This window comes from Lynx canadensis, chromosome X (assembly GCF_007474595.2).
Source record: "Lynx canadensis isolate LIC74 chromosome X, mLynCan4.pri.v2, whole genome shotgun sequence".
NCBI lineage: Eukaryota > Metazoa > Chordata > Mammalia > Carnivora > Felidae > Lynx > Lynx canadensis.
This window is the reverse complement of record NC_044321.2, coordinates 19,486,170-19,508,975: the sequence shown is the minus strand read 5'-3', so window position 1 is coordinate 19,508,975 and position 22,806 is coordinate 19,486,170. Positions and strand designations below refer to the sequence as shown.

Sequence of the window (22,806 nt, the reverse complement as noted above, 5' to 3'; positions counted from 1 at the left end):
ACCAGCTCCTGTAACTACACAGCACATATACAGATAATTACACTACGGTCTTTGCCATAGTGGGGTGGTAAGTGGGATGATGGAAGTAGCACTGGAGTTCAGCTTTATATATGGTCGTTTGCGAAGAGCCAGCTACATACATTTAGGGATTCAACTTTTGTTAAACTATATAAGCATATTGTTACATATAGATTTGGTACACATTGAAAACGTGAATTTAGAGGAAGTAAGGGATGAATGGGCTGTTCTAAAGGGCTTCGTGTCGTACAGAACAGTGAGTTCTGGGGTCAACTCTCCCTACCCAGATGCTATGGAAGGTGAGTGTACATCACAACTTGTTTTTTCCTGCCACCCTCAAAGGTATAAAGAAGTGAGCCACAATAGAGTGTTAAGACCCCAGAAACTAGAATTAGCCTGTTTGGGTTCAAAATCTGATTCTACCTATGCTAGCTAGTGGTGTGACTTTGGGCAATCAATTTATCTGAACTTCACTTTCCCCAACTATAAAAATAACTCAGAGAATTGCCTTGGGGATTAAATGAGATAATGCAGCTAATCTACCTAACAGGATGCTTGACACATGGCACTTGTTACATAAATATTAGTTACTATTGTTACTAGCTGGACTCAATCTGACGTTTTTTACTTCTGAAAGATAGGGAATAAATGTGTACCTTGTGGCATCAGTGTTTTAACTTTGGACCTGACATGAATTAAAAAAAAATTTTTTTAATGTTTATTTCTTTTTGAGAGAGCGAGCATGAGCGGGGAAGGGGCAGAGAGAGAGAGAGAGAGAGAGAGAGAGACAGAATCTGAAGCAGGCTCCAGGCTCTGAGCTGTCAGCACAGAGCCTGACTTGGGCTCAAACCCACAGACTTTGAGATCATGACCCGAGCCGAAGTCAGACACTTAACTGACTGAACCACCCAGGCACCCCATGACCTGACATGAAGTTTTATATTCTCCAAGAAATTACTGGCGTAACACAGTATGGTAGTAAAACGGTGAGCTTTACTGAGAATTGTCGAGCATGGTAACGTGAGGAAGTATTTTTCAGTTGACTTTATCAAAATACTTCAGTTTTCCAGCTGGATCTGGAATTATCTGTTAAAAGAAAAGCAAATTATTCATTTTAAAAATGTTATTTTTTGTTGAAGTATAATTGATATAAAGTATCCTGTTATTTTCAGGTATATAACATAGGGATTTGATATTTTTATACATTATGAAATGATCCCCACAAGAGGTCTAGTTGCCATCTGTCATCACACAAAATTATTACGTTATAGACTATATTCCTTGTGCTGTACTTTTCATGTCTGTGATTTATGGATTGTATAACTGGAAGTTTGTACCACTTAATCCCCTTCATCTATTTTGCCCATCCCCCAACACAGCTCCCCTCCGGCAACTGCCAGTTTGGTCTCTATTTTTAATAGTCTGGGGTTTTGTTTGTTCATTTGTTTTGCTTTTTAAAGAGTCCACATAGAAGTGAAACCACACGGTATTGGTCTTTCTCTGACTTATTTCACTAGCATAATACCCCCTAGGACCATCTATGTTGTTGTAAATGTAAAGACTTCATTCTTTTTAATGGCTGAGTATATTCCATTGTCTTTATACACACCACATCTTCCTTATACATTCATTTCTTGATGGATACTTAAGTTGCTTTCATTTCGTGGCTATTATAAATAATGCTGCAGTGAACACAGGGGTACATACATCTCTTAAAATTGGTATTTGCAAATTACTCATTTTAAAAGCCAAAGTGCATCATTAGTAGTCTGGCATGAGTTGCCCATCTCTTCACTAAAAAAGATAAACTATGATTTTTGTGTCCCAGATTATATCATGTATAAGGAAAAACTGGATTTGTCCTAACTACTAATCTCAGCTATCCAAAAAGGCAAATAATTTGTTAATAAATTAACATCTGTACTCAAGCATCCCCCAATTTACTTACAGATCTTCTCTTGGCCACCAGGCTTTCATGACATCTTCAGGTTTGATCTAATTAAGTCAAACACATTAAGGGAGCATGGCTACAGATGTTAATGTATTTTTTTAAATTTATTTTTCATGTTTTATTTTTTGTCTTTTTTGAGAGACAAAGAGAGACAGAGTGCAAGCAGGGGAGGGGAAGAGAGAGAGGGAGACACAGAATCTGAAGCAGGCTCCAGAGCTGTCCGCACAGAGCCTGATGCGGGACTTGAACCCATGAATGTGAGATCATGACCTGAGCTGAAGTCAGACACTAAACCGAATGAGCCACCCAAGCGCCCAGATGTTAATGTATTTTTAAAGTCATCTGCTGATGAAACGTGAGTATGCCACAACCTGAAAGGCAGCAGTGTGTTCAAATCGATTTTTAATTTTTCATTTTCTTAAAAATAATTGACATACAAGAGTATGTGTATTAAATTATTAGTATATTAAGTTAGTGTATTAGTTTCACGTGTATATCATAGTGATTCAGTATATACATTATGAAATGTCACAAGTCTAGTTACCATCTGTCCCCATACACAGTTGTTACAATATTACTGACATATTCCCTATGCTGTATTTTTCATCCCCATGACTTATTTTATAACTGAAAGACTACTTCTTAATCCCCCTCATGTATTTTGTCCATCCTCCTACTGCTGTCCTCTCTGGCAGTCATTAGTTCTCTGTATCTATGAGTTTCTGTTTTTTTGTTTTCTGTTTTTGTTTTTTTTTGCTTTTGTTTTTTAGATTTTACACACACACACACACATCTCATGGTATTTGTCCTCCTCTGACTTATTTCACTAGCATAATACCCTCTAGGTCCATCCATGTTCTTGCAGATGGTAAGATTTCATTCTTATTATGACTAATGTTCCATTGTATATATACTACACATTTTGTATCTGTCAAATGGATTTCCTGGAGGTTTGGAATTGCAACCTTTGAATCTCAAACTGCAAAGTAAAAAAAAAATACTCAAATATGACATGAAGTATTACCTTCAATAACTATTCAGTGAATGTACAAACACTCTGAAAGAAAAAAAATGTTCCCTCTTTAAAAGCATCACAGCCTTAGAAGATTAGATTTTTTTGAAATTTCCAATATAATTTGACCTCACATTAACTATGTTATTTGATAGTTACAGGTCAAGTACATCTATCTCTGTACAAAAAGTAACCTATTGTAATCAGTTTACTGTAGTTTTATACGCATTTTCTTCAGAATTTTTCTTCAGCATATAATAAATATTACCTAATTTTTCAGGCATCATTTCAAGTATTCTGTGTTTGCCAATATATAACGTCTCTGCATTTATATTCAATCTGTAAGTACTTGTAGAATAACTACTCTGTGCCAGTAGTGTGCTGGGCAGTGGGGTGTACAAGGATAAGGACATTAAAGTTCCCGCCTTTGAGGCTTGTACAACCATGTGGGGAAGATGTGCGTGTACATGACAGCTTTTGCTGCAACGCACAATATGATCACGTATGACACAGGCCGTGACTGAATGGAGGCTGAGATGGCATCAAGGAAGGCGTCAGAGTGAAGGTGGCATTTATGTGGGTCTCGAAAGACGAGAATAATCTGGAGAAGGGAGAAGCTATTCCAGGCTAAAGAGCTGAGCAAAGGCACACAGGTGTGAAAAAGTAGGGCTTATTTTGGGACACACTGAGTGGTGTCACACCGCGGGAGCACAGCGTGCGTGCGTGCACCGTAGGGAAGAGGGCCTGCGACAGGCTGCTAGATAAGAACAATGCCAAGTATGTGAAGTTGGGCCCACGAGTCCTGGAGGGCTGCTAAGAGTCTGCTTTAGAGAGTGACATGCTCTAGGGGGAAGAGAACCTGAGGTCAGGGCAACCCATCAGGAGGCCTGTGCGATACACAGGCGAGAACTGACGGGGACACAGGAAAAATTCATCTCTTTTCAAACTACCCCAAACTAGCTGCCACCATCACCACAGTCACCAAAGAGGACACATTTGTCACTTACTTCGCTGTGTTCCAATTCTCCATGGCACGTGACACCGGTGTCCCTATTTCCTTCCTTGCAGCCCACCCAATTCCTGCCACACAGGCCCTCTTTATGTTTCCTGAACATGCTAAGCTGGTTCCTGGCCTCAGGGACTTGCCCTTGCTTTTCTTTCTGCACTGCTCTATGCTTCACTCACTCGGTCTGTTCACTCACGTTTCAACTTAAATGTCATCTTTGAAGTCTTTCCTGACCACTTAATCCCCCAGGCCAGACACTACCCCATCAACTCTCATCATCGTGTTTCTCAAAGCATTTGCCATAATCTAAAATTAGCGTTAGAACGTAACTCCAAGGGTGGACTTTGGCTATGGTATTCACTAATAAATACCATCTGCCCATTGTAATAGTTTGAATAGTTGCCATACAGCAGGTGCTCCAGAAATGTCTGTTCAAAGAACGCTCGTAGAATCAGAGTAGAATTGTGGTTGTTGGGCTGGGGGTGGGGGAAATGGGGGGATGCCAACCGAAGGGTACAAGCCTTCAGTTTTAAGATAAGTTCTAAAAATGTAATATGCAACACAGTGACTATAGTTAGTAATACTGTTTTGTGTACTTGAAATTTGCTAAGAGGGTAGACCTTAAGCGTTTTCACCACACATGAAAGAAGGTTATCTTGTGAGGTGATGGATTTGTCAATTAAGCAGACTGTGGTAACAATTTCACAATGTATGCATATATCAAATCATCACTCATACAGTTTAAATATATATAATTCTATTCGTCAAATATGTCTCAATAAAGCTGAGAATAAAAAAAGAATGCCCGAACACAGTATGTGATAACATAACTCATGGTTTTTATCACATTCTCAGAGGGTTTGTGGACCCTCTAAAACTTGATCAAGTGGATAGTCAGTATGTTTTCTGAAATGTAAAATACTCATCCTCTAAATACCCTTCGTAGTTAATTTGTACTTCTTGGAAGTTCTTGCTGATCTCAGTACATGCCTGTGATTGACGGTGATGTTATTCATCACTCACTGTTGGTTTTGCTACAGGTCCAGGGGAACATGCCCCCTACTTTGAAAATCCATCCAGAAATGCTTTCTAAGGCTTCTCAGGTGACACCTGCAGCTTCTGATTCATATTTCTATCTGTAAGCCTCACAATCAATAACTGTAAACTAACCTGATGACTAAAGTACCTAGTGCTCAAAGTACCTTTAATGCCTAATTTCATATCTATCTTTGAGATCCATCAGATCTGTGTAAATAAATTGTACTCTAAATAAATTTGTACTATAACATTAACTCTGATCCCCAAAGGCAATGCTGTTTTGCAAACCCATCAAAAACAGGTTCAAAATCAGTGAAATGTTACTTTACTCAATCTTAGTTAGGTTATATAGTGAATTTCTACCTCTCATTGTCTAGGATGAATAGTACTTTTTTGTTGGTGTGCTAAAGAAGAAAGTTTTACGGATCTGTATTTTTCTTTTATCCTAAGATAATGATTTCTTCCTCCAATGCTCTAGTATTTGTCAGTTTCCTAACTATAGTTTGTATAAAACTGTTGATCTTTAGTAGATAAACATGTTATTTTTAAAAAGTTCAGACTTTTTAAAATGTGTCCAAATTTTATTTTGGCCAGAGACTACTTCAGGGATTGTCTATAAATTATATAGCCTCCCTAAATGTAAGGATATACCTGTTTCGATCTTCCTTCAAATGATAAGGAGAGAAGCATTAGCTTCAATGTTATTTAAGCCAGATTTTCTCAAAAGTTTTTACTATAGACAGAAAGGTTTTGCTTGTGACTATATTCTTTGCCCATAATGTGTAGGAAGAAATTCCATTTATGATCTCTAAGACCTCTGAATTTATTCTACCAGGTCTCCACTGTTCCCTTTTTTTAATGGTGTATTTCTCTGGATACTTGGCTTTAAAATTCATAGCATTAAATCACGTATTCTGCTTTCTGCAGTTTCAGCCACTCTCTCTATAGTCCAAAGAATGCCTGTACTCTTATGATTTCTGTCTATTAATATTTACTTCATTTACAAAATCAAGATAGTTCTATTACAAGGAGAGATTACCGTAAGGTTGGCATTTTTTTTTCCCCCACCTATCCCCTTAACAGAAAAATGTTTGACTTACTGTGTCACTACCTGGTTTCCAACCAGCAGGACAGACTGAAAGGAACAAAAATTGACAAAAAGGTTAAAAACAGATTTCACTTCTCTTCACAACTCTTGGCTTTTGTTTTTCCAAAATGAAACTGAAAATGGAGCCTATAATAATGAGAACGTTTCTAGGCCACTGAACACCTGACTACTGTTAGCTTACCTGTTTGCACCAAGGAATTTCAGTCACGGAGTTTATAAGCAGGTAGCTCATCTATTTCCATTTTTGCCAATTTTGTCTAGTTACATGTACACTATAAGAAACCAAGTTGAGCATTCCTCTAATAAAGTTGGAAGGTTTGGGAATCTGGTGAACTGAAAGGTTGGGGCATGGCAAAAATTTCTCTGAATTTACCGAAACTTCCAATATAAGCTTCTCTTCTGTTTTCTGCAGTATTTTGTAGTGATGTCATAATGTGCTGTTTGCCAAATGAGAGTTTAAAATTACTAGGAAAGTGGGATTTCCCTTTCTGTGAAATGCACCCTTATCCAGGCACTGAGTTACACTTTGGAAAGGAATGTGTAACATATGTTCCACTTTAGCAAAATCTGACCTTTTCTATTTAGCTACTGCAAACACGTGCAGTGAAAGGATAAACTTCTAGATTACTGGTGTGATACCGAATAGCTGAGGAACAAAGCTAAATCAAATCATGTAAACATGAAAATAAAACCTGTATTACTAAATACTGCCAGACAGGCACATTTTAAAGTTTACAGAAACCTAATTTGAAAAATTGCAGTAGCAGAAACTTTTCTCTTTGAGCCCATCCAAAAGGACTGTGCAAATAATGAATATTTTTGCATTTTACCCTGTAAGTAGAATATATTAGTGATATTTTGCTAAAAGCACTTTAAATAATAAATGGATCTGCTCAAAATATCAGGTAATAATTTGAAAACAATCAGAAGACTTTGGAACCATCCACATTACTTTTTGAGTAAGAAACAAAATTAATCATGCCATAATCTCTCAAATGAAAAAATCAAAAGGCTAAGATGTTTAGAAGGAAAGGGTACCTTCTCCATGTTTGTCAGTGTACTGGAATGCTTGAACCAAACGCAGTGTCTCATCCACTGATCTTCCCACAGGAAGGTCATTCAGAGTAATTTGTCTTAGGATCCCTTTGTCATCAATAATGAAAAGGCCTCTGTAAGACACAAGGGTGGTACAGGTGAGGTCATTCAATCTCAATTAAGACAAGTATTAGTTCATGTGAATCCCTGTGCCATCCACACAGAAGGAAGTTATACAGAACCAATAACATGCTACCTATCTTCCTGACTGGTACAAAAAACACAGGCAAATACAGCACCCCCCTGCCCCCCACACTTACCTACTGTATAATTTGGGATTATCATTGTTAAATGGTAGCTTTAGAAATTTGTTTTTGTCTTTGAAATGGACTGTTGTATTTCCAGTCAAATCTTCACAAGTACTAGGTTTGGGATTTTACTGCACTGTAAGTGAGATTATGAAATTACATAGCAAAGTCTTCCTCTGGGTGAAGCTGTGATCCATCTTTCTTATCTCTGACTCTTTAGAACGTCTTTGTATTTCCTTTTTCAATGGTGGAAAAAGACAGAGTCACCAAAGTTACCTTTCCCTCTAAATCTCTATATGTGTGACTCACTTTAATGGCCTAGGGAATAATTGAGTAGTTTAACCTAAAAGACCTGCCAAAATGGAGTGGTGTTGCAAGAGTTAAAGCAGACTAGAGAAAAACAAAAATTTCCAAAGGACTATTGTCTTTATTTCAGTCAATATGGATTACAACCCAATACTTGGTTTAGAGAAAGATCTCAGGTTAGTAGGGCTAATTGTTTGTGTATGAGTATTAAAAATAATAACAACTATTTTTAATAGAAATACACAGAATTATATACCTCTTACGTGAAACTTTATTTCAAAATCATATTAAACATAACTAAAATGTTCCTGCTTATCCTACGATACATTCTTTTAATGAGCACCAGGAAGTCTGAACTAACTATAGCTGTCTCCTTGGACTAGGTCAACTTGGCCAAATGTGGGGACAAAACTATTAACTACTATTCATATGGGTGTTCTTTCGTGTAGCTACTTTTACGGTAGAAAACGGTTGTCAATGGTGATGAAGTCTATTCTGAAGTAAGTGAGCCTGAGCTGAAATTTTGAGCTTACTTCTGTAATATACATCATACCAACACACACCACAGAGAAACAAACCTGCCCTTTCTTTGGTAGCAAATTCGAGTTCTGTTTTCTCTTTTAATTTTGCGAATTTTTATCTTTTGTAGACTTTGAGACTAAGACATTTGCCATATTTGGTATAATATATACATATGTCTCTTCCTCAGAGAACAGATAGGTCATTTTTATAAAAAAATCAGAAATTAAAATGACAATATGTATCTCAATAAGAACCTCAGAAACCAAAGGTAGCAGGGCAATGCTTTCAAATGTCTTTCAATCTAGAATTCTATACCTAGTGAAATTGTTAATCAAGCACAAGAGCAGAATAAAAACATTTTCAGGCATGGAAGTCCTCAAGTATTTTACCTTCTAATGACCTTTTTAAAAATACATATTTTTTTTTAATTTTTTTTTTCAACGTTTATTTATTTTTGGGACAGAGAGAGAGCATGAACGGGGGAGGGGCAGAGAGAGAGGGAGACACAGAATCGGAAACAGGCTCCAGGCTCCGAGCCGTCAGCCCAGAGCCTGACGCGGGGCTCGAACTCAAGGACCGCGAGATCGTGACCTGGCTGAAGTCGGACGCTTAACCGACTGCGCCACCCAGGCGCCCCTAAAAATATTTTTTAATGTTTATTTATTTTACAGAGAGAGACAGAGACAGAGTGTGAGCGGGGGAGGGGCAGAGAGAGAGGGAGACACAGAATCCGAAACAGGCTCCAGGCTCTGAGCTGTCAGCACACAGCCCGATGCAGGGCTCAAACCCATGAACTGTGAGATCATGATCTGAGCCAAAGTCAGATGCTCGATCAACTGAGCCACCCAGGCGCCGGTCCAATGACCTTTTATTAGGAAGCTATGAGGATGTGCTTCAGCAAAAAAAGAGGGATTAAATAAAGAAGTCAGGCATGGGAGCCTAAAAAGTGGGCATCCAACAGAGAAGAAGCGAAGCAAATTCCCAGGATGCTGGTGCGCAAAGCGCTACGACAGCAGCTGTGGAGCAGGTCTAGAGAGTGGTCAGTCTGAACTCAAACAGGAGGATGGAGGTTTACAGGAAAAACAAATGACATGAAAAATGTAGTATTTAGAGTGGTTACAACTAGCTGGGAAGTTTAGGAAGAATTAGTGATAGGTATATAGAAAACTAAACGAATGAAACAAAAAAGTAGTAGTTTATTAGCCACAATAAAATAACAAAAAGTTTAATAGAGGGGAAATGTAAACCCTAGGACACTACACTTAAGAGCTTAGCAGTGAACTGGGGCGCCTGGGTGGCTCAGTCGGTTGAGCGGCCGACTTCGGCTCAGGTCATGATCTTGCGGTCCGTGAGTTCGAGCCCCGCGTCGGGCTCTGTGCTGACAGCTCGGAGCCTGGAGCCTGCCTCCGATTCTGTGTCTCCCTCTCTCTGACCCTCCCCCGTTCATGCTCTGTCTCTCTCTGTCTCAAAAATAAATAAACGTTAAAAAAAAATTTAAAAAGAGCTTAGCAGTGAACAATACTTATATAAAAAAAATAAATACTGGCTTAATCCACAATTACCACATATTACACGGAAAGATAAGTTTGGGGATGGTGTAAGAAAGTACTATTTACCATTATAAATAATGTCAAAATTGATAAATTCAGAAAAAGTACAGGAGTTGGAAGTACGGAGATAAATAGTAAAAGCAGTAGCTAAAGAATTGAAAGCAGTTTCCTCCAGAAGCAGCACTAGGAGTAGGGAGGGGATTGTTGCTTAAGACAGTCTGACTTTTGGGGTGCTTGGGTGGTTCAGTCAGTGAGCGTCTAACTTCGGCTCAGGTCATGATCTCATGATTCGTGGGTTTGAGCCTCGCATAGGGCTCTGTGCTGACAGCTCAGAGCCTGAAGCCTGCTTCACATTCTGTGTCTCCCTCTCTCTCTGCCCTTCCCCTGCTCATGCTCTCTCTCTCTCAAAAATGAATAAACAAACAAAAAAGACAATCTGACTTTTTTTTTTAATTTTTTTTAACGTTTATTTTTGAGACAGAGAGAGAGACAGAGCATGAACAGGGAAGGGTCAGAGAGAGAGGGAGACACAGAATCTGAAACGGGCTCCAGGCTCTGAGCTGTCAGTACAGAGCCCGACGCGGGGCTTGAACTCACGGACCGTGAGATCATGACCTGAGCTGAAGTCGGACGCTTAACCGACTGAGCCACCGGGGCGCCCCCTGACTTTTAAAAACTATGTGCATGTATTTCTTTGATGAAAATAAAAAATGTAAAAAGAAACTACAAAATAGCTAGTATTAGATAATTTTACTCGGTTAGTATTCAAAGAATTCCAAATTAAAAAAAATTATTTTGAATGTTTATTTTTGAGAGAGAGAGAGAGCTAGTGAGTGAGCGAGCAGGAGCCGGGGAGGGGCAGAGAGAGAGAGAGAGAGACACAGAATCTGAAGCAGGCTCCAGGCTCCGAGCTGTCAGCACAGAGCCCGACACGGGGCTCGAATTCACGAACTGTAAGATCATGACCTGAACCGAAGTCGGACACTCAAGCGACTGAGCCACCCACGCGTCCCTAAATAATTCCAAATTTTAAAACAGCTTCAATCTTTTTAGTGGCATTTTACTTTCTGTGAATTAACTTAGTAATAAACTATGAAAGGAGAAAATATTAAAGACTTGGCGAGTAGAAAAAAAGAAACTATTGGTAGTGACACATGATATAACATGAAGGAACCTTGGAAACATTGTGCTAAGTGAAAGAGGATAGTCATAAAAAAGCACACAGTGTAGGATTCCATTTATATGAAATGTCCAGAATAGGCAACCATAGAGACATGAAGTAGGTAAGTGGTTGGCTGCCCAGGGCCAGGGTGGGGGGACTGGGGAAAGGGAGAATAACTGCTAAGGGGTGTGGGGTTTCTTTTTAGAGTAATGAAAATGTTCTAAAATTGACTGTAGTGATGGCTGCACAACTCTCTGGGTCGACTAGAAACCCTGGAATAGTATGCTTTAAATGGGTGAGTTGTGTGTGAATTACATCTCCATAAAGCTGTTATAAAAAACAGAGGATTATAAAATACTGACATCTTCACATAAACATTTTAAAAAAGAAACTATTCTCACTGCAATGCAAATTGACACTATAATTATAACAAAATCACAGCTGTTCTAAAGTTGCCCTTTTTTCAAAGACTTACAGTGGTGTTTTCTTAATTTTTCCCACTCCTCAAGGCACAAGCCTGCTAAATACTAGGATACTTGTATTTGGAAAAACCATTACTGGCGTCATTTTAGAAATAGAAAAGAGGAGAAAGAAACATAAGGAGTTTGGGTACTGGGGTTCGAGTGTGGGCTCTGCCATTAATTATTTAACTTTGGCTAAGTTCATAGAATTCTATGAATCTGTTTATCTGTGAAATGACAGAGTTTCCAGCTCTAACAGTCTATGATAACTCACAGAGTTTAAGTAGGGCACTCGCCAATTATTTTAAAACACTACAGGGGCGCCTGGGTGGCGCAGTCGGTTAAGCGTCCGACTTCAGCCAGGTCACGATCTCGCGGTCCGGGAGTTCGAGCCCCGCGTCAGGCTCTGGGCTGATGGCTCGGAGCCTGGAGCCTGTTTCCGATTCTGTGTCTCCCTCTCTCTCTGCCCCTCCCCCGTTCATGCTCTGTCTCTCTCTGTCCCAAAAATAAATAAACGTTGAAAAAAAAAATAAAACACTACAACATTTTTGCAAATAGAGCAAATAATACTTCTTGCCTTGCATCTTCTAACTCCATTTTAAGGAGGATTACAAATATATTTGGATTTGTCCTAATATAAAACCACTGAAAGGTACCTAAGAGTATGGCCTGAGTCCTCCAGATATACGCCATAGTCCTTTGAGATTTGATGATTCAGATCTGAAAGAAGTGGAATCTTTATTGGCCCAAGTCCTCCTTGTCTTCGAGGGGTATTAATCCTGTAACAAACAGAACATTTACCTCTCAGAGCTAAGCAAATGGCATGTATCCAAACAGCACTCTTTCTCTGCAGATACATACAAATGAATGAACGCACAACACACACATTCTTTCTCTAATGAAAACAGGCTAATATACATTCTATTTTTTGCCTTTACTCCCCAGTTAATATGTTCATTTCTTTTAAACACTAAATATGGAGATACATATCACATTTTTAATGTGTTGACACAGTGTTTTTTGTTTATCTATATTCGTAGACATTTAAACTGTTTCAGTTTTTCTTTTGCTTTTATAAACACTGCCGGAAACATTTCTGTATTCTCAGCTTTGTACACCTGTCTGATTAATTCCTAGAAGAGGAACTGATGGATCAAAGGATATACACTGTCCTAAGTATAACCTTAGAATTGTGATCACAAGACAAAACCTTGAGAAGAACAATAAAACTAGATAATATTTTAATATTCTTAGACACAAAGAAATGCAAAGTCCATTTAAAGCAGCAAAGTAAGTTAGTTACAAAGTCAGACACATCAACCTTCAGATTTAGGTATTCTTTTTTTTTTTAAGTATTCTTTTAAAACCAGGGAAAGTCAGCTGGTGTCCCAATGGGAAGGCACTGACATAGCAGCTGGAAAACAGGGAAATACTGCTTCAGATGTCTGCAGCCCCAGTTCCGATACCCAAGTAGAAATTTCTGGTTGATATGAATCCTATCTAGCTGAGACTGCATCCCCCCAAATTCCTTGAGAAACCAATGCCAAATTATTTGGGATGACATAAGTTTTTCCTTAGTGGATTTGTGTTGGAACCTACAAAGATTTAGAATTACTACAGAAGTGACAAAGCAAATTAAACCCATGGTTTTCGCTTTGTGATTCCTATTGAAAATGTGTAATGTGAAATTTTATTCAGTTTATAAATTGTAAAGAAACATTTAAAATATTTTTTTCAATGTTTATTTTTGAGAGAGAGAGAGAGAGCAAGAAGGGGTGGGGCAGAGAGAGAGGGAGACACAGAATCTGAAGCAGGCTCCAGGCTCTAAGCTGTCAGCACAGAGCCTGACGTGGGGCTCGAACTCATGGACCGTGAGATCATGACCTGAGCTGAAGTAGGACACTTAACCGACTGAGTCACCCAGGTGCCCCAAGAAACATTTTAAGTAGTAAAAAATAGTAAAGAAACATTTTAAAAGGATCTAAAATATATTTGCAAGAATTATTACTTAAGTTTTGGAAGTTTTATGTCAAAGTTGAGATAAAGGAAATAAAATATATTAAATATATAACTGCATTTAAAAATACTTGAGATAATTACTTAAGAAAATATAAATTGTAGCTCCTGCACCAATTAATATTTTAGTTATATATGTGTATATATAATTATAAATACAGAAAAAGATGTTTTGAATTTTTCACTTTAATGAATTGAATATTAACTTTTAAAACCAAAAATATTTCTGTACCATCTTTATTGTGAATAAAATTTTGTGCACAGAATTTTGGACATGCAAAATTCACATAAACACACACATTTCAGCTTGTAAAACATACTGCCTAATTGCTCTCCAGAAATGCTAAACCTACTGTGTGTGTGGGAAAAGAATGACACCTTTGTCATCACTGGATGAAATTTTTCAATATTTGAAATCTTGGCCAATCAGGGAAAAAAATGGCATCTCTTGTCATTTTAATTTACAATTCTTTGCAATTAATTAGGTGAAACACCTTTTCACATTTAATGAATTAAAAAATTATTTACAAAATCAAGAAAATCATTGCTTCTTGAAAAATAATTATAAAAACTATTTTGAGTTTGACTTAGTATTAGACAACTATATAAGAGAAAAATGGAATTATAAGGAATTTTTTTTCTTCCAGTTTAAGGCTACCCAGTTTGTCATAATAAAGTAATCATACATTTCAGTGGTTTCTGCTGAAACCATTGGATATCTGCTGAAACCATATGGATATTATGTCTTTTGCACTGAACTTTTTTATTTAAAGAAAAAATTTTTTTAATGTTTATTTATTTTTCAGAGAGAGAGAGAGCGTGAGTGGAGGAGGGGAAGAGAGAGACGGGGAGACACAGAATCTGAAGCAGGCTCCAAGCTCTGTGCTGTCAGCACAGAGCCCGACGTGGGGCTCCAAGTCACAAACTATGAGATCATGACCTGAGTGGAAGTTGGACGCTTAACTGACTGAGCCACCCAGGTGCCCCTGCAATGAACTTTTTTTTTTTTTTTTTAATTTTTTTTTCAACGTTTATTTATTTTTGGGACAGAGAGAGACAGAGCATGAACGGGGGAGGGGCAGAGAGAGAGGGAGACACAGAATCGGAAGCAGGCTCCAGGCTCTGAGCCATCAGCCCAGAGCCTGACGCGGGGCTCGAACTCCCGGACCGCGAGATCGTGACCTGGCTGAAGTCGGACGCTTAACCGACTGCGCTACCCAGGCGCCCCGCAATGAACTTTTTTTTTCCACTCTGGAAATGTCCTATAAAATCTGTAAGCACTTTTACCATAACTTCATTGAACTAGCAGCTCTCAGATAATTCTACTTCCAAACTGATAACTATATTCTTGTCACATTAAGACTTGTCTGCCCATAATTTAAAAGTAAATCCATTCCTTTTCCTACAAATCTAAGTGTAAGATACTGACCAGGCCAAATGGGTAAACTGTGAATCGACAGAGCATGCTACGACTTCAGCGTTGATAGATCTGAATTCTTCAATTCTGTCACCAAAGGCGATGATTTCAGTTGGACACACAAAAGTGCTGAAAGTTAAAAAAAAAAAAAAAAAAATATATCGGTATTCTCAAAATACGCATGTACCTAAAGTTTCAAATGACTTAGTTGTTATAAACACCTTTAGCATATAAAAACACATATTAAGAACAACTTCAGGGGTGCTTGGCTGGCTCTGTTGGTAGAGCACGCAACTCTGAATGTCACAGTTGTGATTTCGAACCCCACATTGGGTGGAGAGATTACTTAAAAAAATAAAATCTTACAAAAACCAATTTTTATATATGAACACTGTCAAGATGCAGCTGTCTAAAAGACTGTCATTTGATCACATATCATTTAATTAAGAAAAGTATATTGCAGAGTTCCCAATTACATCTCAATGAACTGTATTTTTATAACCTAATGGATCGGTGGTCAACCAGTATCCCCTTCTCCCTTACGGCAGCACCTCCTCTCCCTTCATTTGCTTTTATTTAACAATGATTTATATAGTGCCTTATAGCTTTCAAAGATGTATACAAATTTTACATCATTCCCTTTTTTAAATATTTCTATACCACCCCTATGAGCTAGATGCATGATGTTTATTTTAGAGATGAGGAAATCTCTTCCATCCCCCTCCCTTTCTTGATAAGGTCCTCTTCTACCCTGTCTCCCCATCCTGTTGTCAGAAGGGCATGTTTAGAGAATATTACCTCAGGGTATTATTTTCCAAACCATGGTAGGGAATACTGAAGCCAATTTACTGAGTTCTAACTAACATTTTAAAAAAGTGGAATAGAAAATACGAGAATATTGGGGCGCCTGGGTGGCGCAGTCGGTTAAGCGTCCGACTTCAGCCAGGTCACGATCTCGCGGTCCGTGAGTTCGAGCCCCGCGTCAGGCTCTGGGCTGATGGCTCAGAGCCTGGAGCCTGTTTCCGATTCTGTGTCTCCCTCTCTCTCTGCCCCTCCCCCGTTCATGCTCTGTCTCTCTCTGTCCCAAAAATAAATAAACGTTGAAAAAAAAAATTAAAAAAAAAAAAAAAAAAAAAAAAGAAAATACGAGAATACATTATATACAGTAAGGGTGTTATGAAACATATGTATGTACAAGTGCATATATATGTGTGTTCAGGAGTGATATTAAAAATATTTAATAACCTTAACTCAAAGTTGGCTTTAGCTCTGGAGATTTCTTGAAGGGACCAGGTGGGAGGGGACTGGGAAAGTGGCTATTTACCATCTGGTACGGAAGTGTTTCAGTACTGTGATGAGCATGGCTGTACTGGTGCTTACAGACTGAATGTTACCCTGTATGTACATGGAGTGTATTGGGCGGCAATGAAAACTGTATTTCATACTGTGTGTTGTGGTCAAAAAAGTTAGAAGAACACAGACTTAGGGGACAAATTCCTACCACAGCCCAAAGCAGGCTTTTCAAATGTTTCAGTTGTTCAAATGTAGAACTGCCACATGCAAAGCAGACAGTTCTAATGTAGATGTTATCTCTGGAAACCTAGGCTAAGATATATATATTTTTTAAATTTTTTATTTTTGAGAGAGAGAAGCACAAGTGGGGGAGGGGCAGAGAGAGAGGGAGACACAGAATCCGAAGTAGGCTCTCTGACAGCTCAGAGCCTGACGCGGAGCTTGAACCCACAAACCGTGAGATCACGACCTGAGCTAAAGTCGGATGATTAACTGACTGAGCCACCCAGGCACCCTGATATGTATTGTTTTGAATTTATTTATTTATTTATTTATTTATTTATTTATTTATTTAGAGACAAGAGACAGCACAAGCAGGGAAGGGGCAGAGAGAGGGAGAGAGAGAATCCCAAGCAGGCTCTGCACTGTGCAGAGCCTGATGGACGGCTCGAACCCATGAACTATGAGATCATGACCTGAGCCGAAACCAAGAGTTGGATGGTCAACTGACTGAGCCACCCAGGCGCTCCTATGACATGTATTTTTAACATATTCCAAAAGGTAGGTACGGTCAGCCCCTGCTTTCCTTCCTATTATTCAACGAAATGCTATGTAGAGACACATTTATTCAACTTCTTAGTGAAGACAGAGAAAAAGTTCTGACTGAAAACTGAAGGGTTACGTATATGACTTCTGTGCTTGCAGATTGTGGCAAATGCCCGAGAATTCTTCCTTTCTAACCAGGCCCAATCTGGCATTACATAGAAACAGAAAAAAATGATCTTAGCTCTTTGCCCCAGAAGGCCATTGGTAACATCATGTTCTATATGTCTTATTCGTTATGGGGTTTTAAGTAACACTGGCAGAAACAGAGGATATTTGTCTGCTATGTTAGACTAATTTCAAAATTCATGTGTAGCGTCATATATATTCAACAGACATGTTAACTTATTCCTTTTAGAACATGAATTTAGTAGGCCTATCATTTTTATATATTAAAATTTCTACTTCTGGCTTCTATTAGAAATTAAGTTACATCATACATTGTAGCTAGTCAGGCCACAATACAAATTGATTAGAAAGAAGCAAGTTCTTACTAATTTAAAAGATTATGTATTATCCAGATTTATGACTTGTTTTATTCTCAATGTACTAATTTTCCTTAGAATTTTTCCTATTTGGATTACAGAAGGGGTCAGCAAACTTCAGTCAACAGGCCAAATCCAGCTTATCTTATTTTTTGTAAATAAACTTTCAATAGAAGACAATATTCATTCATTTATATGTAGTCAATGGCTGTTTTTTGTGCTACAATGACAAAGCTGAGTAGTTGCAATAGAGATCACAAGACTAAAATATTTTCTACGTGGCCCAGTATAGAAACAGTTTGCCGACCTGTGGCCTAGGGACCACCTATAGAGATGAGCTGAAATACATCCTCCCTGTAAGGTTAAGGTTTTATTTATATAGTTCTAGATTAGTCCTAATGGAAAAAATACCTTAATATACAGTGGCAAAGACAGAAGAAACTTCTACTTTTTGTAACCAAAAAATATATTCAAACAGGAAAAAGATAAACTCAAGACAACTCTCTTTTTGGTATCTTCACTTTCATGGAATTTGAAAAACACTCCAGATAAAATTATATCATTGATAAGACTATAGCTGTAAAGAGTATTTGAGTCAACTTTCTATCTAAAAAGTACTCAATGTCAGAGTTAAAGAGAAAATTCCCCCCAATAACCATAATTTATATTAGTAGGCATTATTCCTCAGGCATATGCAGTATTTTCAGGAAAATATTCAAATCACAGGAAAGCAGTATACACAGCAAAGAATAAATATTATAAAATCATAGTTAAATGGCATCAGTATTGTAAAGGGCTAATTTTCTAGTTAACAGAGATACATTAAACAGACTTGTGGCATAAGTCTAGCTATTAATTGCTTTCTAAAATATTCATTTTCTTGCCTTAGCAAGAAGCTTTCCTTTCTTTAATGATTACGTTACGATAACACAATCATGTAGATTTAAGTATAACGTATTGGGGTCAGTGGGTTATGGGTCTGAAATACATGGCAAATGTTACCTTCTTGAAAAAAATTAATCTTGGCTTGCCTTTTAAGAACCAAGAGCTAAATTAAATAATTTCTATTTGATGTTCTCGAATAATGATTGATAATGACTGACGTTTTACTACTTGTACTTGTATTACTTACAAATCAAGGGGGTAGAAGAAAAAAACGAGGTATTTCCCATGATAGTCAGTTAACTTGAGCTCCTTGAACTCTCCATTTATCACAGCTGTTCCTTCCCAATAAGGCGCTGGCTTGGAAACTAAGAAAGAAAAATATATGAAGTTCTAGAACAATGAGAAAATCGGTGAGAGGACAGAAAGACATCTTCAGGAAATTACTAAAAATCAAGGATTCTAAACCTTTGGACCTCTTTAGCAGTCTGGTGAAGCTTATGGACTTTTTCTAAGAACAGTGTTATTGAATGCATAAAACAAAATATATAGAATTACAAAGGAAACTAATTACATTGAAATGTAATGATGAAAATAATAAAAAGCAAATTGGTGATATAGTAATGCATGTACCCTTTTATTAACACTTTAAAACTGCAAGATCTAGCAGTGGTCTCATAACTGTCCAAGATAATGATGAGCGTAAATTTTGTTTCAGGATACCTGCAATGATGTGGCAGAAGAACATCTGTGATTCTCTTGGCAACAGGTATAAGCAAGTGCTGCTAAAGCTAATATGATTTGTTGCTGATGTTTATAATGGAAGGAAATGCTAAATTTCAGTTGGAGGTTAGTGAAACTAAAGACTTTGTTTTTCTTTTTTTTAATCTTTATTTTTCAGAGAGAGAGAGAGGGAGAGAGGGAGAAAGGGAGAGAGGGAGGGAGAGGGAGGGAGGGGGGGAGGGAGATAGAGAGAGAGAGAGAACGAACAAACGGTGGAGGGGCAGAGAGGGCCAGAGAGAATCCCAAGCAGGCTCTGTGCTGGAGCCTGACACGGGGCTCCTTCTCACTAACTGTGAGACCACGACCTGAGCCGAAATCAAGAGTCATATGCCTAAGTGACTGAGCCACAAGACTTTGTCTTTCTATTTATGCTCACAGACCCCATATATTCCATCCCTGCACTAAACCCTACTGGATGCTTCACTATATAGCCCCTCCAAGTTTATAATTAGATTATCCTTTTTCTAATGGTAGTCTTTTAGATGTACTCATGTAAATGTTTGTCCAGTTTCTCACATACACACAGAAGACCTGCTGCCACACTCTGCAAATATGTCAGGTGAGAAGTGTAAAATCCCAGACCATGGGATTATTTTCCCAGGGGGTTCTGAAACAGGAGACACCCCTTAACAGTTTCAACTGACCTGACAGAAACTGAACAGTCTGTGCTGCTCTCTTGTAAGGGCATGCTGTAATTCTAGCCAACATGACGTACCTTCATCTTCTGTTAACACGTTCACAGGGCACTTAAACTTTCATAACCATTACATACACTGAAGTCAATACTTGCTTCCAAGTTTGACTATAAGGTTCCTAGAAAGTAAGGCTTAACAATAGTCAGCACTTTTGATCACTCTGAAAATAGAGACAAACTTAAGATGAATTTCTCTGCAAAGTTAATATATAACACATGATGATTTATCTTGAGCCAGCAGCCTACCTCATATAGATATCCTGATCTAATTTGGTAAAGGCCAGAAGGGAGAAGTGGATAGGAGAAGGAAAAGTGGATAGGAGAAGGAGAAGGATAGGGAAAACCAAATTTGAAAAATAATTTTTTTCTGAAAATTCTGATCTTGGAAATTTTGGGGTTTTGACTCAAGAACTGCAGTGTTCTAATAGTTTTTTTTGATGGCATCTTTAGGGTTTTGTATATGTAGTATCATGCCATCTCTAAATAGGGAAAGTTCTGTTCAAAAGAAAAAAACATCAATTTCTAGGGCAAAAAAGACTGCAATTACTTTATTAATATCTATAAATGGAATTCCCAAAGCAACCCCTTGTATTTGTTAAAAAACAAAAATTGTCCGGAATATAAATGGCAGAGTTAACAAAGAATCTGGCAAGTGCAGAGCAGTAAAGAAGAACGTTTAAATTCCTTCTTCCTATATCCCCCATCAATTTAACTACTGTTAACATTTTGATGTGTTTTTTTCCATTCTTTTTTAAACACACAAATTTGGATCATGTTGCACCTGATTTTAAAAAGGGACCAGCAATGAGAACTGAGTAATATATGCAAAGTGTTGAATCACGGTATTGTACACCGAAAACATGTAACTCTGTATGTTAACTACACTGGAATTAAAATTAAAAAGGGAGGGAATAGTAAGTCATGAAAGGCTTTTCATGTTACTGAAATTAATTCAAAATTATTTAAAATTTAATGGCTCTATAATATTCTTTTATGAGTAAAAGTCCTCATAGCTTTAATTCTAGATAAGCCTACATGTGACACGGAAATGTGGCAAACATCTAAACTTTGAAAAAGTAAATCTATTTAAAGGGAAAGAGAAATCTATTATTACCATTTATTTGCTTCTATAAGCAGACCTTGATGGGATTTGTTTCTTATGGGAAATTTATGTAATGCCAGTAAATACTTAACTGACTGACATATTTCAAAATATCTTCCCAAACCAAGTAAAAGCAACAGGACTTGTAAATACTTTGATTTTTAAAAGTGCAAGACTGGCTTTTTAAAAATAAAAATCTAAAAGTACCTTTGTTAACTTTCAGTAGGAAAGAACTGCAAATGTGTAAGAAGGCAAAAGAGTTTTTCTCACTTCTCACTCCCACTCCATCCTAAGTCAAAACAACATCCCGTTTTACACTGGGGATTCGTAATCGTGAAGCTTCACTTTTGTCACTGAATACAGGCATGAAACAGACTGTAACGGAACCAAATATACATCTACAGAATTGCCAAGTGATCCATAGTAAAAACTGGTTATTTAAAAGCAAGCCATAGTCTTTATCCTTTAACTCCTGGCCACTTCTTTTTGGCCAGTCTTAACATCCAGATGCAGCAGGCCACAACTTTTTCAGTATCTATTTAGTCTGACGTGTCCTTCCTGAAAGTGGTCATTAGTTGTGTACACTGGACAGAAATACAAATAATCAAAAGCCGAACTGGCAGGACACAAATTTGCCACGTGGTTTATCATCAACCCAAATGCATTACTTCCAACCTCGGTTTTTCCGTTTTCCTACAAAGAGCCTCCAAAGTACACCCTGTAACAAGCTCTTCATTTCTGAGAAACAAAGAATACCCATTAACTATACAGGTTTTGGGGAAGGTGGGTTTTAATTTCCTTTATAAGATGCAATAACAGAAGAAGAAAGAAAAAGGAAAGTTTTGCTCTCCTGAGCATTTTGGTCAATCACTTTTCTGTTTAAACTTTCTGCGAACCATTATTCAACTTCTCAATATATTCTTCCCTGAAATAGTGCTTGAAAATAGACACGATGTGCTGCTGGCACTTTTCGATGTTTGAGGAAGCGTTTCAGTTTGCACAACATCCTGATGCCTACAAACTCGGCACCCCTCCTTCCCTCATCTGCGGCTTTGGGGTAACCACCACTTCTTCCAAAATCTGATTCGGGGAACCCCTCTCCGTCCCCCCTCCCCCAGGGAGGCAGGCCCGCCGGGGGACCTAAGGCCACCTAGAGAGTGCCGCCCAAGCCAGGCCCCCAGGTGGCAACCGAAACACGGGTGCACGTGTCTCCAGGCCCTCTCCACCTCCCGCTTTCCTGTGCCACCCGTTATCCTCCCTCTTGGCGGGGCACCACCTACTCTTGGCTTTGCTGAGGTGCAGGGAGTGATCAGCGGCCGAAACCCGGGACGTCTCCCCTGGGTACACTTGTCCACCCGCGTAGAAGTGACACTCTTCTTCGCGGGTTCGGGGCCTCTCCTCTGCCTCCCAGGCCCGCAGAGCTCCGGCTGGCAGCAAGAAGAACAGCAGGGGCAGCATGAGCAGTCTTCGGCTCCGGCCAGAGGCCGGAGTGGTCGTGGCTAGCGGCGGCGGCAGCGCCTCCATGACCACGCGAGCGCAAACACACGTCCCTAGGCGCGAGCGCGACTTACCCCGCCGCCAGGCGGCTACAATCCGCGCCGGACGCCCGCGTGAGTCGGGGCGCGGCCTCGCGAGACCTGCTCCGCCCCTCCCGCCCCCCTGCACCCGCCCTATTCCCCGCTCCCCCCCCCCCCCGCCACGTGGGCTCCAGCCCCGCCTGCTCGCCCCGAGCCGGCGTTTGCGCCTGCGCCCCAGGGCGGGCCGGGGCCGAGAGCTTACTTAGCCCAACTCTGTGAACCAAGGCCGCTCGGAGGCGTCGTGCGTGAGGGTCCTGA

At 39.0% G+C, this 22,806-nt stretch overlaps 1 protein-coding gene across 2 annotated transcripts; it reads right to left on the bottom strand.

Moving 5' to 3' along the window:
- Nucleotides 1–991: 991 nt before the first annotated feature.
- On the bottom strand, nt 992–22,582 carry PRDX4 (peroxiredoxin 4). 2 transcript variants are annotated; one of them, XM_030305830.2, is made up of 7 exons: nt 22,252–22,582; nt 18,643–18,760; nt 14,923–15,039; nt 12,134–12,256; nt 7,172–7,302; nt 6,126–6,160; nt 992–1,104 (listed from the first exon to the last, which is right to left on the bottom strand). In XM_030305830.2, the coding sequence occupies exons 1-7, from the start codon at nt 22,493–22,495 to the stop codon at nt 1,054–1,056; spliced, it is 819 nt and encodes a 272-aa protein (XP_030161690.1). In that variant the 5' UTR covers nt 22,496–22,582; the 3' UTR covers nt 992–1,053. The 2 variants fall into 2 exon arrangements, with proteins under 2 accessions (XP_030161690.1, XP_030161691.1); XM_030305831.1 differs by lacking the exon at nt 992–1,104 and adding an exon at nt 1,661–2,013 and having other exon boundaries at nt 22,252–22,552.
- Between the last annotated feature and the right edge of the window lie 224 nt (nt 22,583–22,806).